General features: G+C 45.1%; 1 protein-coding gene across 1 annotated transcript in view; it reads left to right on the forward strand.

Annotated features, from left to right (window-relative positions):
• LOC311236340 (coiled-coil domain-containing protein 57-like) overlaps nt 1–19,941 on the forward strand; it is a gene marked incomplete at both ends in the record, with an annotated part of 100,402 nt that overhangs the window by 54,168 nt on the left and 26,293 nt on the right. The window contains 4 exons of the mRNA XM_084338414.1: nt 6,417–6,660; nt 12,890–13,087; nt 16,786–16,886; nt 18,152–18,352. Coding sequence (XP_084194540.1) covers nt 6,417–6,660; nt 12,890–13,087; nt 16,786–16,886; nt 18,152–18,352 — 744 coding nt within the window. The remainder of the gene's footprint in view (nt 1–6,416; nt 6,661–12,889; nt 13,088–16,785; nt 16,887–18,151; nt 18,353–19,941) is intronic.

Consider the following 19,941-nt stretch of genomic DNA (forward strand, 5'->3'; position numbering starts at 1 on the left):
CCCTTTCACTGTGACAACACAGAAGGTTAGCCCTTTACTATCACACAACCGACGGCGATGCTCCATCATTAGCATCATTAGCTCCGCGGATGCTCAACCGGAAGGAAAAGCCGGTGAGAAGAAGAGTGACCTGCTGCCTCACATCGGTCAAGAAGGAAAGGCAGTTGGAAGTTGGAACGAGATGCCTGTTAACTGCAATCAGTCTGTTCTGCTTCATGTATTACATACCGTGTCATTTTATTTCGTTGTTTATTTTTTTGTCCCCTTTCCCTGTTAGGCCGTCATTGTAAATACGAATTTATTATTATTATTATTTTTTGGATCTTTTTCCCCCTCCTTTTTCCTCCATTTTTCTCCCATCCCAATGTTAGTCGTTATGCCAATTCCCAATCCCCTTCCTGGTCGCTGCGCACTTACCCCCCACAGTCGGTCTGGGAGAGTGGAGGCTATCACATGCTTCCTCCGACACACGTCTAGCCAGCCCACCGCTTCTTTTCACCTGGCAGCACGGACTCTCACTGAGAGGGTGTAACGTGTGGAAGGGTCACACTACCCCCCTTAGATCCTTTCCTCGCTGAGCAGGCGCCCCGACCGAACTGTAGGAGTCGCTGTTTTTACAACGACCAGGACCCACCCCACCGGCTTTCCCACCCTCTAATACTGCCAATTGTGTCAGTATGAACGACCAGCCAAGCTGGTAGCAATGCCGGGAGCTGGGCTCGAACCCAGCGTCTCCTGCACTAGTGGCGAGCGCCTTGCCCACTGCGCCACTTAGCCGCCCCATACGAATTTATTCTTAATTGACCTGTCTGGTTAAATGAAGGTTAAATGAAAAAAATTCAATAAAAGGGGGACCCTGATGTAAACAAGACAAACGTCTTTCTCTGGTCTGCATCCCCTTAACAATTGTGTGTATTGAGCCGTACTGTATTGTACCCATTCTGCAATCTGTTAAATAAAGTTTTCATTCATTCATTCATTCATTCTGTCCCGGTCTTATAGGAGATAATGTGGCGGGGGGCGGGGGGTGGATGGGGTTTTCTGAAAGTCCTCTTGACTTATCTAAATGTCCTTGACTGAGAAGATTTTTTTTTTTTAATAATGGATTATTATTTCTGGATAAAAAGATTTATGCTGATGTGGGCAAATTTCAGGGTGTAAAACAACAACAACAACAACAACAACAACAACAACAACAACAACAACAACAACAACAACAACAACAACAACAACAACAAAGCATTAGACTATTGATTAGGGATGTTCGATATTGGCTTTTTTACCGCTATCCCATATACCAATATTGTCCAACTCTTAATTTCCGATACCGATATCAACCGATACCGATATATGCAGGGTTTCCCCCCCAAAAAACGGAATAATTTCAGGTAATTAACATTACATATCTCTTGTCGTGGAATTAAGGCAACATTATGCATACTTTTGACAATAAATAAAATAAGAATTAGTTCTTACTTGCTTGCCTGGGTAAATAAAGGTTAAATAAATGTAAAAAAAATATATATATATATTTGAAAACCGATAACGATATTTTCCGATATTACATTTTAATGCCAATATCGGCTGATAATATCGGACATCCCTACTATTGATGCTTCTCCTCACTCTTAGTGTGTTTGTGGCTGTGTGCTTTGTATAGACCGCCTAGCTTCCTGGTGGTACACAAGGAAACTATAAAAGAAGGAAGGGTCATCGCGTCACCTTGTAGCGTGTGAACGCACATTGGTGCCAAGTGTGAAAACAATTTTTTTTAATTTATTTTTTTTATCCTCTTTTTCTCCGCCTGATTTTCTATGCTTTTCCTCCCATCCCAATTTAGTCGTTATGCCAATTCCCCCCCTCCCTCCCCTACCTGGTTGTTGTGCGCATGTGCCTCCTACTGGTCGGTACAAGGGAACCCTGAAGTCCACCACATGCTTCCTCCGACACATGTGGAGACAACCAGCGGCTCTTTTCTCACCTGGCAGCGAGGACTCTCATTGGTGAAGCGTAATGCGTGGGAGGTCACGCTGCCTTCACCACTTCCTGCCTTTCGCTGAGCAGGCGCCCCCAGACCTGACCTGTAGGCGTCGCTGTCCACAACGCCAGATTACCACCCACGACTTCCCTCCCGCTAACTCAGCCAAACGAGTTAGTATGACGACCGGCCCAACTAAGCCGCAGGGCAATGCTGACTCCGGGAGTCGTCGAGACCGCAGCAGCCTCTTGCATTGGTGACGAGCGCAATCTCCGCTACGCCACCCGACCGCGTGAACACTTTTTGAGTTTGACCAACGTTGTGTTAAATGGGATCACCCATCTGCTCGTTCATGACCCGTCGTTTAAACAGGTTATCACCTCGGCTGTCGGAATCATCTGCAATCTGTTGCGTTGTTAACTATACTAGGGCTGACCCCTATTAGTCGACTAATCGGTCAAAGGGAGCTGTAGTTGACTGCTAACCTCTTAGTCGAATAAAGAAAAATATATATATATTTTTTTTTAATAAAAAAAAAATATTTTGTATCATTCTTTCCAAAAGACAAGAGGCCTAGAAGCGTGTCTAACGCTAATGGCACGCATACCAGAGGCTAACTAACTACGAAAACAGGCACAGAGGCACTGAAAGAGGATTTCACCATCTAATGAACACACTAGACTAGACAAATATCAAGATGTATCCATCAGTGGACCAATTGCATGCTTTTGCAGAGGACAAGAAGCCTTCAGTCGACTCCTTCAGACATTAAGCACCCCCCACAGCCCAAATGGAATGATACAAAAAAAAAATAATAATAATAATAATAAAAATATATTATACTTTTTTTTTTATTATTATTATTAGTCGACCAATAGTCGACTAACGGCCTAATTTTGGCCTATCATAGTCGACCATCCAAATCCTTAGTTGGGGACAGCCCTAAACTATAGCTAACGTTTGATATATTCGCTGATGTATATTTCCTCAGATAGCTTGTATATTTTGAATTTGAACACAGGCTTCAGTGGAACTGCCACCACTGTCTGGCAGCAAGCAGAGCGTGATAGAAGAACGCTGGTATTCTGACGTGATGACCCTTCCTTCTCTTATAGTTCCCTCGGTGGTACAGTATGGTGATGGATCATATACAACCAGATGAAGAATGTTGCTGACTCCACAGGCTGTGTGTGTGTGTGTGTGTGTGTGTGTGTGTGTGTGTGTGTGTGTGTGTGTGTGTGTGTGTGTGTGTGTGTGTGTGTGTGTGTGTGTGTGTGTGTGTGTGTGTGTGTGTGTGTGTGTGTGTGTGTGTGTGTGTGTGTGTGTGTGTGTGTGTGTGTGTGTGTGTGATGCTTCGCACCGCGTGTGTCATGCGTGTGAAAGCAAAAGCACTCACGCAGACGGCGCACGCACACGGCAGAACCCCCGTCCACATGGCGGGGGGGGGGGACATGATAATGATGATGTCATCGTGACGGAGTGGATGCGGTCTGCGTTCGTCAAAGCGGCGGTGGTGTTTATTGAAGAGAGAGATCTAGACGTGGTGGAATCCAGACTACATGTGGTTACGGTCCCTCATTTCTTTTTACCGTTAAAGGTGTCTCTCAGCAAACGAGTAGACCGTGGGAACATACTGACACAGTCAATGAAGCGACGGCCTATACATCTGTACTGATGGCAGAAGGTCACATGGTGCCTCTAAATCTCTCTGGTCGTAACCCCCCCCACCCCCCGTTCCAATGTACAGTTTCCCACCCCACCCCCCCACCCCCCCCCCCCCCCCCCATTCCAATGTACAGTTTCCCACTCCCCCCTCCACCCCACCTACCCAACCTCCTCCAATGTACAGTTTCCCCCCCCCTCCACCCCACCTACCCAACCTCCTCCAATGTACAGTTCTCCCCCCCCCCCTCCACCCCACCTACCCAACCTCCTCCAATGTACAGTTCCCCCTCCACCCCACCTACCCAACCTCCTCCAATGTACAGTTCCCCCCCCCCCTCCACCCCACCTACCCAACCTCCTCCAATGTACAGTTCCCCCCCCCCCTCCACCCCACCTACCCAACCTCCTCCAATGTACAGTTCCCCCCCCCCCACCTACCCAACCTCCTCCAATGTACAGTTCCCCCCCCCCCCCCTCCACCCCACCTACCCAACCTCCTCCAATGTATAGTTCCCCCCCTCCACCCCACCCCACCCAACCTCCTCCAATGTACAGTTTCCCCCCCCTCCACCCCACCTACCCAACCTCCTCCAATGTACAGTTTCCCCCCCCTCCACCCCACCTACCCAACCTCCTCCAATGTACAGTTTCCCCCTCCACCTCACCTACCCAACCTCCTCCAATGTACAGTTTCCCCCCCCTCCACCCCACCTACCCAACCTCCTCCAATGTACAGTTTCCCCCTCCACCCCACCTACCCAACCTCCTCCAATGTACAGTTTCCCCCCCCCCCCCACCCCCCCCCTCCACCCCACCCACCCACCCAACCTCCTCCAATGTACAGCTTCTTCGTCAAATGTATATACTCTCTTTTTTAGACTCTCTTTTGTATCACAAACAGTACTGTATTTGTAAATCTGGTATGTCATAAATGTATAGATGATGTAGCAGTACTGTCTATCTGTATGTCATGTATGTATGTCATATATGTTATGATGAATTGAAAATGGGGGACCCTGATGTAGACGAGACGAAAGTCTTTCTCTGGTCTGCATCCCCTTAACAATTGTGTGTATTGAGCCGTACTGTACTGTACCCATTCTGCAATCTGTTAATACAATTTTCAATCAATCAATCAATCAATTTCAAACCCTCCCCTTTCAAGACTGAATTCAATCACAATGTGCTCAGTGTTTTGTTACCCCAAGCCAGTTCAACCCCCCCAAAACTGACTTGGGATCAGACATTGTGTTATGGTTAATCGCTAAGATGTGTTAAACGGATTCCAGATCGGTCTCGGTGGCTCAATGAATCTATATATCGGTGTCTGTCTGTAACGGAACACCCTGGCCTGGCCTGGCCTTAGCAGAGGGTCTCCGGTCGAGTGTTTATGGCTTCCTGAAAAGGTCCCAGCCTTCTGCACGTCTCAGCGATGGCAAAGTATGAGCTTTTGATTAGTCAGTCGTACCATTCCTGGAAGTGATGAACTTTCGTCGTGAAACCACACCATGCATTTGTTATATTTTCAAGGGCACGTTCTCCACGGTGCAACCGTCTCTAGTTCTCTACTACCGAACAGCATCAAGGTACAGTACGTACTGTACTCTCTCAGTCTTTTTACTGGCAAACTACCCCTGTCGAGCGTCAGGCTTCAAACTCCATCTAGTGGTCAAGAGAAGAAAGTGCATGAGCTGCAGCTGTCAGTATTTCAGACTTTGTGTTGCCTCTGACCTCTGACCCTCGGGGGGTAAGTTGCTTTGACCCTAGTATATGTCTATAATATACTTTTATTAGTATGCACTCAAACTGTAGCACTCAAGTTCGACACTGTTTGACGAACAATCTTACTTACCCTTCCTTAGCTGCCAGAGTTGTACCTTTCCAGCTGATTTGTTGTACAGAACTTGCAAGTTGCTTTTGGTAAAAAATTGTGAATAGTAAATAGTGCATTATTAATATATATATATATTATCCAAAGCGCTTTATAATTTGTTCCTCACATTCACCCATTCACTCACACACATTGGAAGGTGCCAACCTGCTCATCGGGAGCAATTAGGGGTTAACTTAAGTGTCTTGCTCAAGGACACTTCGACACGCTGCCCGGGAGGAGTGTGGAATCGAACCGGTGACCTTCCGATTACCAGACGACCTCTCTACCTCCTGAACCACTGTCGCGCCCCCAAGCGATGAAAGCGGCAGCTAAATGACTACATGTTTTTTTTTTTTATCCATTTTTTCTCCTCTTTGTCTATTTTTCTCCCATCCCAATTACCCGCTGTGCCAATTCTCCCCTCCCCTGTCTTGAACGTTGCTCGCATATGCCCCCCACTGGTCGGTTGTAGGGAGGATAGAAGCCTTGCATCACGTGTCCCCTCCGATACACGAGGAGGCAGCCTGTCGCATCTTTTCACCTGCCAGCGCGGACTCTCAGTGGCGAGGAGTAACGTGTGGGAGGCTCACACTACCCCCCGCCATTTTCCTGTCTCTGCTGTGCAGGCGTCCCCCAACCGACCTGTAGGAGTCGCTGTCCACAACATCCAGATTACCACCCATCGACTTCCACCCTCTAACTCTGCCAATTGAGCCAGTATGACGGCCGGCCCCAAGCCGGAGGCAGCGCCGACAGCCGGAGTCGAACCCGGTGTCTCTTGCGTTGGTGACAAGTGCAATGTCCGCTGCGCCACCCAGCCGCCTAAATGACTACGTGTGTGTTTGTGTGTGTGTGTGTGTTACATGCCTCTATACCGTACATTCTCCCTCTCGCCCGCAGGGCTCCAGGGTCGGTGTGAGTGACCTGGCGTCAGAGGAGATCCGTCGTCTCCAGCAGCAGAACGGCGGTCTGAGAACAGTGGTGGCCCAGATGAGGAGGGACATGGAGGGCTTCAGCCAGCCCCAGGCCCAGGCCTCTCCTCTGGCCCTCCAGCCACCAGGAGCCCCCCTGACCCCCACAACCACCACCACCACCACCACTCCCACACAGGTGGCTGACGGCTCCTCCAAGACCAGACCAACAGGTGCGGACAGTAGTGTTTTTTTATTTTTTTTTAATCTTTTTCCTCCTTTCTTTTTCTGTTTTTCTCCCATCCCAATGTTAGTCGTTATGCCAATTCCCAATCCCCTTCCTGGTCGTTGCGCACTCTACCCCCTACCGTCGGTCTGGGAGGGCGGAGACTATCACATGCTTCCTCCGACACATGTGTACCCAGCCCACCGCTTCTTTTCACCTGGCAGCGCGGACTCTCACCGGGAGAGTGTAACGTGTGGAAGGGTCACACTACCTCCCCCCAGATCCTTCCCTCGCTGTGCAGGCGCCCCGACCGACCTGTAGGAGTCGCTATTTACAACGACCAGGACCCACCCTCGCCGGCTTCCCACCCGCTAACACTGCCAATTGTGTCAGTACTATGGACGGCCGACCAAGCCGGAAGCACCACAGCTGGATTCGATCCCACTGGCTCTGCGGTGGTAGACAGACGCTTAGTCCGCTGCGCTACCCGGCCGCCCGACAGTAGTGTCTTTTGCATAGTTTACTGCACATGCGTGGTCGTGTTCACACCAGCATGCACACACACACACACACACACACACACACACACAAACACACACACACACACACACACACACACACACACACACACAAACACACACACACACACACACACACACACACCCCCCCCCCCACCCACCGCTGGCCAGCCTCTTATCCTTTTCAAACAAGCACTTTGAGAAGTCAACACCTGCCTGACCCTGGCTTGTTGATGAGCCTCGACTAGAGAACGCTGAGGAGTCCGAATTAGACTGGTATGGGCCTTTTTTTAAAGTGAAGGGATCATTTTATTTTGATATTTTTTTTGTGTAAAAAAATTTAAAAAAGAGACAAACAAGGATAATGACAGAACATTATATATAAAATGATATTATATATTAAAAACCTACCCATCTACCCATAAACCACACACGCACACGCACGCACGCACGCACGCACACACACACACACACACACACACACACACACACACACACACACACACACACACACACAGCAATGCAATGGGAGCCCATCGGTTAGGCGTCTCCTCCATCTCCCTCGGTCAGCACCGAGAGGGAATATCACTTGAAATATAGTTATATATGAGAGTTAATATGTAAAGGAGCAGCGAAACACAAAAAGCGAGTCCACTGAGAGACCGCCGTCAACAGCTCAGTGTAAAATGCCATCGGCTCGTCAGGATCGCGGCGGTGAAGGGATCCCGTTCATCTCCCTCCATCACGTGTCTCTCCTGGTGACAGCGTAGTAACCGTTCGATGATATGTGTTGACGGTTTACTTTTAACATGGAAACATAATACCTCTCTGTTGGCCGACGGCCTAGGAGGATGATAGCTATTCTGGAGGATGTCCTGTCTAGTAATGTGAAGAACTCAGTCCAGCTCGAAACATATCATCAGAACTGTAGTTTGTTGTAGTTTACTTTTTGAAATGGCACAATCTGTTCTATGCTCCATTTTACGTTACGCCAATATTGTGTACTTGTATATATATATGCCCCTTTTGATGTTCTGGAAGTATTTTCTCTATTCTATGCCCTTAGTCTCGCGCAAAACTTTGCCACAATAATTTTTACTATGCAACATAGAACCCCACACTTCTCTGAGATTGTAATTTTGTTTTCGTACTAGTTAAAACCAGCTATTTTCTTTTTTAAATATCGGCTATTTAAAAGGAGAACCCTAACAAATTGACAGTCACTATGTAAATTGTATATACTATAAAGTAAATGCAACTGATTTAGGATCTTGGAGAGCAGTGTACTAAGTTGCATAGTAGGGGGTGTAACGATGCGACCTCACAACGATTAATTTCGACTACGATTATTCAGGCAACGATTCAATGCATCATGAAATCTCTTCATTTGACCACTATTCGATTCGATACATTTTCGATACATTTTCTATCAGTTAATTCCCGAAAAAAAATTTGAATACACAAATGTGGCTGGGGGAACTGATTCACTCAGCATGAATGGACTATAGGTCAATAAAAACAATACACAAAAAATAAACATAAAAGATATATCGCTATAGCTATATATATATATATATATCCCCCCCCCCCCCCCCCGATTATAATCTATTCTAACATTTTCGAATCGATGCAGTTGAATCGTCACATTAGAATCGATGCATTTCGATTAATCGATGCATCGCTACACCCCTATTGCATAGTGAAGATATTGTGCCGTTTTCACCAGAGGCTACCTAAGGTCATAGAGAACATACCTCTGGAAGCAGAAAGGGGGGGGGGCGAGCTCTGTGCTTCTCTAGAGTAAACACTAGGGCTGCCCACTCATTGTCGATTAGTCAATGATCGACAATGGGGGGGGGGGGGGGGGGGGGGCGACAGTGGCTCGGGAGGTAGAGCAGTCGTCTTCTGGCAATCCGCAGGTTCCCGGTTCGATTCCCGCTCCTCCCGGGGGGCAGCGTGTCGATGTGTCCTCCTTGAGCAAGACACTTAACCCCCTAATTGCTCCCGATGAGCAGGTTGTGGCACCTTGCATGGTCGCCTCCGCCGTCGGTGTGTGAATGAATGTGTGAGTGAACGGGTCAAATGTGAGGAACAAATTGTAAAGCGCTTTGGATAAAAGCTGCTATATAAAAAAGCAGCCATTTACCATTCAATGAATTTGGTCATTTTATTTGTCAACCAAGATGTTGTTGGTTGAATTGTCGACGTAAATACACAGAACGGGCAACACAAGAGAGGTTAGTTTCATCCGATATGTCCTGGTCTCTACAAGATACCATCTGGTCGCCTCGTCCTCCAATCTCCCCTAAAGTGCTGTCTCAGCTTTAGCTGAATGAACTGGCTGTTCGTCTAGCCCCTCCTACTGCAACTGTCACTCTAGAAGGTCATGTGACCTGAGACCCCAATGTGTCCCAACACCCCCCCCCCCCCCCCCGCCCATCCAGCTGTTAGCTGATAGTGTGGTGGCCTCTGTCTAACCTCCAGAAAGTGTAAGAATATTTAGTTCTGTGACCACCTCAGTATTCAACATGTTCATCTTATATCTCTATGTGAGATTCATTGCCCTCGTAGAAATGGTTGAGGAGAGACCTAGATGGGAGGGCCGGCTGGGTGGCGCAGCGGACATTGCACTCGTCACCAACGCAAGACACTCCGGTTTCGAATCCGGCTGTCGGCGTTGCCTCCGGCTCGGGCCGGCCGTCATACCGACTCAATTGGCAGAGTTAGCGGGAGGGGAGTCGATGGGTGGTAATCTGGTCGTTGTAAACAGCGACTCCTACAGGTCGGTCAGGGTGCCGCCTGCACAGCAAAGTCAGGAAAATGGCGGGGGCAGTGTGAGCCTCCCACACGTTACACCTCGCCAATGAGAGTCCGCGCTGGCAGGTGAAAAGAGGTGACTGGCTGCCTCCACATGTATCGGAGGGGACATGATGTGATGCAAGGCTTCTATTCTCCCTACGACCGGCCAGTGGGGGGCACATGCGAGCAACGATCAGGACAGGGGAGGGAGAATTGGCACGAGAGGAAATTGGGATGGGAGAAAAATCACAGAAAAAAGGAGGAGAAAAAGTAGGTAAAAAGAAAAAGGCGAGACCTAGATGAATCACAATACCGAGATGTCATTGATTGAAATCCCTTTATCATAGTGTAAAGAGAGGGCCTGGTCTGACTTCTCTAGTCTCTGGCCACAGCTGTTATCTCCCAAATACAACTCTTTTATTGCCCTTCTCACCATACACCTCCTTGATAAACACAGGTCACACACGGGCCTTCAGTGGTTCCTCAACTCACTATATAGATTGGAATAGAGTTGAATTCCCCTAATCAAATATGGCTCAAGATTATATAATTATACGGTGAATTCTGTCACAGCAACAAGTAAGCTAGCGACCACTGCTGACCCGGTAATAATGCGCTCTCAACACCACCGGTCCTCCCTGGTGTCAGGCTCCTCATTCACTAACCATACATTTTTGAAGACCAAGTCTATTTTAGTTGACAAAGTCCCTTTACTGACATCATTATTTGATTGATTGATTGATTGATTGAAAACTTTATTAACAGATTGCAGAATGGGTACAATACAGTACAGCTCAATACACACAATTGTTAAGGGGATGCAGACCAGAGAAAGACTTTCGTCTTGTTTACATCAGGGTCCCCCATTTGCCTGTCTGCTGCCTCTGATTGCTGCCAAAACACGTGTTAGATACTTGGGCTGTGAGTCGGACAAATCCCTGACTGGAGAGATTATGGGACAAAGGGTTATTAGTTATTACCAAGGTGGACCAGAAAATAAAGTCTCTGGAGCTAAAGGCCCGATTTTTGGATAAGGAAACTACACCTGTTTACATGGCACAGTAGCGCCCTCTGGGGGATTAAAACTAAACTTCAAACCTGGCTCAAACTAAAATTTGCCAGGGTGGTATTGTATTGAACCGTAGCCACACGACGACTCACATTGGCCCTTCCCAATGCAAGGAATTCAAATGACTGACGGTAGAAAATAGGGTACGGCAGCTGAAATTGAGACATACACGTAATTATGTTGCAGGGAAATGTACCACGGTATTTTAAGAATTATTTTACGCTTGTTACAGGGACTCGCATGGCTATTCACCTAGAGAGGCAGGGCCACTGGCATTGTGCCGTGTAGATTTAAGACATGTTCTAGGGACAATACGGCTTCCTGTATACGACAGCGGTAGAGTGGAACAGACCTCCAGGAGAGATCAAATCAAGTCAGTCCTGTCATAGGTTTAAACATGCGAAATGTGGGAAATGGTTATTTGACCAAAATGAGGGAATTACTTAGACATGTATGTGGGTGCATGTATGTAGGTATGTGTGTATGTATAGTATGTATATCAAGTTCAAGTTCAAGTTTCTTTATTAGTTGACATGCAAACATACAGAATACCTTCACATGGAATGCATGTATATGTGTGTATGTATGTATGTATGTATGTATGTGTGTGTGTGTGTGTGTGTGTGTGTGTGTGTGTGTGTGTGTGTGTGTGTGTGTGTGTGTGTGTGTGTGTGTGTGTGTGTGTGTGTGTGTGTGTGTGTGTGTGTGTGTGTGTGTGTGTGTGTGTGTGTGTGTGTGTGTGTGTGTGTGTGTGTGTGTGTGTGTGTGTGTGTGTGTGTGTGTGTGTGTGTGTGTGTGTGTGTGTGTGTGTGTGTGTGTGTGTGTGTGTGTGTGTGTGTGTGTGTGTGTGTGTGTGTGTGTGTGTGCGTGCGTGCGTGCGTGCGTGCGTGCGTGCGTGCGTGCGTGCGTGCGTGCGTGCGTGCGTGGTATGTATGTATGTAGCATGTAGGTATGTGCTCCTAATAGAGTGGCCACACTCAAATATGCCAGAGGCTGTGAGGTGTCCCACATGTATGTGGCCAAAGGGGCGACAGTGGCACTTAACCCCTAATTGCTCCCGATGAGCAGGTTGGCACCTTGCATGGTCGCTTCCGCCATCAGTGTGTGTGAGGGTGAACGTGAGGAACAATATTGTAAAGCGCTTTGGATAAAAGCTGCTATATACAAATGCACCATTTACCACTTGACCCTATGGATTCACGTGCACTAAACAGTAACCATTTTAATGCACAAGTAAAATATCATTTCAAATGAACGTTTAATTTTCCGTAGTTTATGTTTATATTTATGTTTATGTTTATTAAAGGATCCCCATTAGAGACACATGAAAGAGCCTCTATAGTCTTCCTGGGGTCCTGGACAAAACAAATACAATACAAATGTACAACAAAAAATACGAATAAAAAATAAAAACAAAACACAAATTTAAAATGTATACAAATTCACATTATAAAATCTAACATTCCAGTCAAAAAATAAAAAAAATATAAAATACACAGATAACAGTTACATACGTGACGAAACACAAATAAAAAATGTATACAAATAATACAAATTCACATTATAAAATCTAACATTCCAGTCAAAAAATTAATAAAAGATAAAATACACAGATAACAGTTACATACTTGCAAGATATCTCTTAATATTTGTTTTAAAAGTAATTTTATTATGTATTGTGGATGAGATGTTTTTCGGCAGAGCATTCCAGAGTGCTATATTGACCTATATATGCCAGTGAGTTTGAGAACATTTAATTATAGTAGTAATTATTTAGCATTTTGTACATCATCTGCGGTAGTTTAATAACTTCAGTGTTGATATCACTTGTGTGTGTTGTTGTACCACAGATCCACCAGAATACACCCAGGCTCTGGAGCACCAGGTGTCTGAGCTGAAGGCTCGCTGCAGACACCTGGAGGTGCAGCTAGAGGGCGCCACTACTAGACCCGTCCACTCTGACACTCCGGCAGCAGCGTCGCTGGCTCCTGTGAATCCGGACAACGCGTACATGCAGAACCACGTCCGCACGCTCAACGAAACCATCGGTAGGAGGAGCCATAGATATGGGAGGAGCGACTGGCTGTCACGTGTTGAACCAAACATTTTTCAAGAATAAGAGATAAGATAAGATAAGATATTCCTCTATTGATCCCCTTGGGGAAATTCATGCATTCAGGCATCATAGGCTAGCAGCATGGGGAGGGGGGGTACAGGCAGGCATGCAGTGGTGGTCAAACGCGGTTAAACGCCGTTTAGGATACGTCACTGAGGCAGTCGGTATCCTATTATTATGCAAAGTCTAGGTGATAAGTGCCGGCCGGGGTATACGGCGCGACGAGTCATTTTTATGTGCGCGCGTGCACATCATTGTGCGCACACAAAAATGACTCGTCGCGCCGTATACGCCGGCCACCCCGGCCGGCACTTATCACCTAGACTTTGCATAATAATAGGATACCGACAACCAAATACAAGCCCTGTAGGTGGGGGGCTGCTTGATCTCCCGACTGGAAGGATGAGACAAGTTGTGCTTCAGTCTGAAGGAAACTGTCCTTAAGTAAACTAACTCTAAGTTACATTGTTAATTTAGTTTGTATTTACTTTTCTAGTTTAAGTTAATTCAATTAAAGAAATTGTAACTACAATTACATTTAAAACATTGTTATGCATAATAATCATCTGTTCTGTGCGCAACCGAGGGAACATGTATGCGCGCGCGGGAGCGCGCGTGCACGTGGTGTTTGGCCTTGGCCCATATTACGACTGCACCACTGGGTACAGGTAGTAAAAACAACACAAGCAGTGTAAACAAATAAGTCAATATAATTTACTATCTAACTAACTGTAATATACAGTATTCACAGTGTCACATAAGGTGCAGTATGCATAAGGTAGTGTTATATTTACTGTCTAACTAACTGAAATATACAGAATTCACAGTATCACAATATGCACATAAGGTGCAGTATTCACATAAAGTGCAGTATGCATAAGGTAGTGTTATATTTACTGTCTAACTAACTGAAATATACAGAATTCACAGTATCACAATATTCACATAAGGTGCAGTATTCACATAAAGTGCAGTATGCATATTGTCCTCCTTGGGTTCCTATTAGTTCTAGTTGGATGTCTGGCCTCAGTCCCTGCCTGCCCACTGTTGTGGAGCCTGATGGCCGCTGGTATGAAGGACTGTCCGAGGCGGTTAGTTGAGTGTCGGGGGGGGTATGAGTCTGTGGCTGAACGTGCTTCTCATCTTGACTAGCTCGTCGTAGAGGGGGTGGGAGGGGTTCTCCAGGATAGCAGCCAGCTTCCTTCTGCACTCAGTCACCTGCTATCAAGCGTTTTGCAGCCTTGGGGGACGGGAGTCGATGTTGGGTCGTTTGATTAAAATGGTGTCCCTAGAAAACGTAATAATCAAAGGACTTTCCAACTGGATTTTCAACTAGATGGTGCGGAGTCGCTACTAGGGGGTTGGTCCGAGAGGCAAAACACTTTGCAATAAAGAAAGCCATTTGCTGTAATTCTCTGCGACTTAAAAACATAATTTCAATAAAATAGCAAACACAAGGGTAAGTTGAATTGAAAATGGGGGACACTGATGTAAACAAGAAGAAAGTCTGTCTCTGGTCTGCATCCGTTTAACGATTGTGTGTATTGAGCCATTCTGCAATCTGTTAATAAAATTTTCAATCAATCAGTTATTTATTTAAGTACAGTGTATAAGGGTGCACACTAGTTGAACACGAAAACACACACACGCATGCACACACTGCTAAGACCGGCCGCCGTTCTGTTAGCTCCGTCGAGACTGTGCTGTCTAGCACAGTCTCTGGAGCGTAACAGAAAGAAGCATTTCTGTACTTCTGTATGACAACTATTAAAGAAACTTGAACACACACGCACACACACACACACACACACACACACACACACACACACACACACACACACACACACACACACACACACACATACACACACAGGAACAGAGGACAGAGCAATCACGTATTAGACACTGATGCGTCTGTTTCTAAGCTGGCCCCAAAGCTTTCACTGCAAAACATAATAATAATAATAATAATAAAGATTTTAAACACATGGCGGCACCGCCCTCCTATACCATTGTCTTCTAGGGAAAGCCCGGAATCAAACTGGAATGAAAATAATGTCCTGTCATTATTTCCATCTTAAGAGATCAAAGATAAAAGTAACATTGTAAGCATTTTCTGTGAACATTTTTATCTCAGCTGGATCAGTTTGAAGCAGTCTGATGCTGAGTGTTCCACTTCTGTGGCACGCTCAGCGCTGAACCCGGCTGTAAGCTCTGAATGAATGAATGACGTTTTTTATTTTACGGCCTTATTTACAGACAAATCAAAAACACCTGTGTGGACTTGCAAAAAAATAAATAAAAAATTGAAAATCACAAATGTACATAATGAGGCAAGCTCACACACAAAATCCAAAATCAACGACCGAAAAAAAGGAATAGCACAATCTCTGGAGCAAAACGGAAAGAAGCATTTTATATAAAAGTATTCTGTATTTTTGTATGACTGACAACTAATAAAGAAACTTGAACTTGAACTGGTGCTAGAGAGAAGGCCAACTGGTGTACACTAACAAGCAACACTGGCCGGATGGGGCCATTTATCCACTGGGCGGTGGTACCTGGTGTGAATGGTGGAATGACGCAGATCTGGCCCGCCATGCATGCACATGCACAGACCACTTTGCATTAAAAGCGCCCACTTATATTAACAATAGTCTGATGATGAAGATGAGGAGGAGGGACATGCCTGTCCTCATAATGTCTTTAAAACAACAGAAAGACATTACATCACACAGGATGAACAATCCAATGCCTGTCCTCACATTATTCTCAGTGCCACTTATCATGCAAAAACATAAAAACCTTGGAGATCATTTTTCGTGCTAAGAGTAAGAACCTACCAGTTTGTATTCAATGTCTCTTTCAACCAAGAGAAGGAAAGTATCACTTAAGAGGGTTGTGTATTCTTAAAACATGTAAAAAGGTAAGAACTAATGTAAAAGCTAGATGTGTTTAAATTTTGGGAGTTAAATTGTGGAATAGCCTTAGTGACGGGTTGAAGTTGTGTACTTCTCAGGGGAGATTTAAAAAAGCCCTGAAGGATAAAATAATTCAGGAGTACAGTTTTGAGTAAAACATCAAACATTTGTTTTGTTTTTCTTTAAAATTATATCTTGCAGCATATTTAAAGTTTTTCTTTCTTATATTAAAGTATATTTAGTTTTTAAGAATTGTAAAGGATAGGCAAAAATAAACATGTGCTTCAGCCTATTCCTTTTTTCGGTCATTGAGTTTGGATTTTGTGTGTGAGCTTACTTTGAATATGTACATTTGTGATTATTATTAAATTAAAAAAAAAAAATTCAAAGTCCACACAAGTGTGTTTTTGATTGATCTGTAAACAAAAACCGAAAATAAACTATTCATCATCATCAAAACAAATAGGCTGCAAATGTTGACATGTGTCAATCTGACACATGTCAGTCTGAATAAATCTGGGAGTGCACTTATGTAAAAAAAATCAATACTCTGAAAAGTGGCATCAGAGTGGGAGGGGGGGCGGGGGGTCGCATGGTGTGATGTGTGACCCACAACAGTGAAGTAATTCGACAACGGCGGGTCTAGTTTTCTTAGTGTATTGTGTGTGTGTGTGTGTGTGTGTGTGTGTGTGTGTGTGTGATGTATCAGGTGGCCTGCGTATGGAGAAGGTGACGACCACAGCTGCTCTGAAGAAGCAGGAGGTGAGAGTGGCACACCTGGACTCTGCCCTCACCACCCTCACACAGCAGGTACTGTAGCTCAAGGTTGATTCCTTACGTTCTATCTATTTGGTTGAGCTTGGTGCTGAAGCAACTTAGGACAGAGCTAGGATCACACCGGTACGGAATAGAATAGGATAGAATATGAGCGGCTGGGTGGCACAGTGGGCAAGGCGCTCGCCACCAACGCAGGAGATACTGGTATCGAGCCCAGCTCTCTGCGTTGCTTCCGGCTTGGCTGGTCGTTCATACTAACACAATTGGCAGTGTTAGAGGGTGGGAAAGCCGGTGGGTGGGGATTGGACGTTGTAAACAGCGACTCCTACAGTTCGGTCGGGGCGCCTGCACAGCGAGGAAAGGATCTAAGAGGGGTAGTGTGATCCTTCCACACGTTACACCCTCTCAGTGAGAGTCCACGCTGCCAGGTGAAAAGAAGCGGTTGATTGGCTACACATGTGTCGGAGGAAGCATGTGATAGCCTCCACTCTCCCAGACCGACGGTAGGGGGTAGAGTGCGCAGCGACCAGGAAGGGGATTGGGAATTGGCATAACGACTAACATTGGGATGGGAGAAAAAACGAAGGAAAAAGGAGGGAAAAAAAAAAAAAAAAAGAAAAAAAAAAATAGAATAGAATAGAATAGAATAGAATAGAAGTGGGGCACCCAAGTGGCGACCCATGTAACGCGCTGTGTCGCGATGCGGCCGACCCGGGTTTGATTCCCGGACCCGGCGTCCTTTGCCGAATGTCTTTCCCCCGCCCTGTCTCCCGTTCTTCCTCTCTCTCTCTACCGGACTGCCCGACTGTGCCCGGTAGTACAAACAATAAAAAATCTACCAAAAACATAATAAAAAAATTATAAAAAATAGAATAGAAGTAAGTTATTAATCCCGAGGGAAATTCAGCACCACAGATCGCTCACAATGAACATTTACAGTAGGTCAAAGATATAAATTCTAAATTATTCTAAAAATATACAGTCCAAAAATATAGTGTACGACGTCCAATATCAAAATAATTTATTTTCTCACTCAATTATGTTGTATTGGTACACCAGTAGTCACCCCTGTATTTTAACCCTTTCACTGCCGCACTACAAAACGGTTAATAACCCTTTCACTGCGACAATACACAGAAGGTTAACCCTTTCACTGCCACACAACAGCCGTCGGTTGTGTGATAGTAAAGGGTTAACCTTCTGTCGTGTGGCAGTGAAAGGGTTAAACTCCCCCCCCCCCGGTCCCTCTTCACATCTCACATCACGTCTCTGTGTCGTCCGTCATCTCACGTCATCAGTGCCACACCAAGCAGCTGGAGGGCGAGGAGCTGCGCCTGGAGCTGGCCAATCAGAAGAGGAGGTGGTCCTCCGAGGAGGTGGGCCTTCGCCAGCGGCTGGTCGCCGTGGAGATGGAACTGGAGGAAGTGAGGCGGGAGAAGGAGGAGTATCAGAGAGGCAACCTCGTCACCGGGCTGGAGGCCGTCGCCCTGGGCAACCAGGTGAGTGACAGGAGGTCCCCCACGTTTACTGATTCAATAGGGCTCTCTCAAGTTCAAGTTTCACGTAGGGATGTCCGATATTATCGGCCGATATTGACATTAAAATGTGATATCGGAAATTATCGGTATCCAAAAAAAGAAATATATATATATATATATATATATATATATTTTTTTTTTAACATTTGTTTAACCTTTATTTACCCAGGCAAGCAAGTAAGAACAAATTCTGATTTTATTTATTGTCAAAAGTATGCATAATGTTGTGTTAATTCAACAACAAGAGATCTGTAATGTTAATTACCTGAAATTATTCCGTTTTTTGGGGGGGAAACCCTGCATATATCGATATCGGTTGATATCGGTTGATATCGGTATCGGAAATTAAGAGTTGGACAATATCGGTATATCGGTAAAAAAGCCAATATCGAACATCCCTAGTTTCACGTTTTGTTTTATTTGTCACGTATATAAAGTACATTACAGTGAAATGCTTGGTTCTGTATGAGCCCCCCCCCCTGAGAATGTGCTTCATACAGTAAAAAAAGTAAAAAGTCCAAACACTGTACAACACATACAATATACAAACTAAAGTACAACCTAAAGTACAAAATGCTAAAATTAGGTATGGATGTAGTGCAAATCTTTTAGTAATCATCATTTAATAATTTGATCATCATCAAACCTTTATTTGTATAGGCAGGTTAGTTAAGAACAAGTTCTTATTTTCAAAAACTGCCTATATTTGGGGGTAAAAAGCCCCCTAGGGGAAAGGGGATGGGGGGATAAAATAAAATAAATAAAAATAAAACACAAAGGAACATTATTAAAAAGGCAGGACATACATACAGAGCAACAACTGAACTGACGGACAACAGAACAATAGTGGCAGCATGGTGTTAGCACATGGAGAAGCAGCTACATGAGTGCTCTAGGGAGTTTGTTAACGTTTCCTTAAACAATCGAATTGAAATAAACATTTCCATATTTAAGGTTTTTTGTAGTGTGTTTTCCAGCTATCAGCTGCTGCGTACTGAAAGGAGTAATACATATATAAAATAGGATGTAGTGTTAAAAGTGTTTAAAGGGGAACCATTTTACTATTTCTTTCACTATTTGGGCACTTTTACACAATTCCTGTGAGTCTATGGAACACCTCTGTAAGGTTTTTTTTCAAAGAAATTCATTGTTTTGTATTTCTAATCAAGTACTCAAAAACAGAATTTTTCTACCTCAAGATCTTAAGCCATTTTGAGGCTAGGCTCCAACCACTGTGTGGCCTGGTGGCAACTGCCACATCAACTGCCACATTATTATGCAGCTGAGAAATCTCTGACATCACAGATCAGCACATTTTCAGATGACTCAGTTCAGTGAGGGTGAATATTGTGAGAGGAGAATTGGAAGAATGCGCCAATATGAGAATTAGAGACATAGATCCTATTAATATAAGTCCACATAGCCAGGAAACAATGCTAAACACTGAAAAGGGCCATTTATAAGATAGTTCCCCTTTAAAGTGAATGTTTAAGGTGAGTGTTTAAAGTGAGAGTGTGGATGTGTGTGCAATGGATGGGATAGTGTTGCAT

Source organism: Notolepis coatsorum (genome assembly GCF_963971535.1).
Source record: "Notolepis coatsorum genome assembly, contig: SUPER_10_unloc_2, whole genome shotgun sequence".
Taxonomy (NCBI): Eukaryota; Metazoa; Chordata; class Actinopteri; order Aulopiformes; family Paralepididae; genus Notolepis; species Notolepis coatsorum.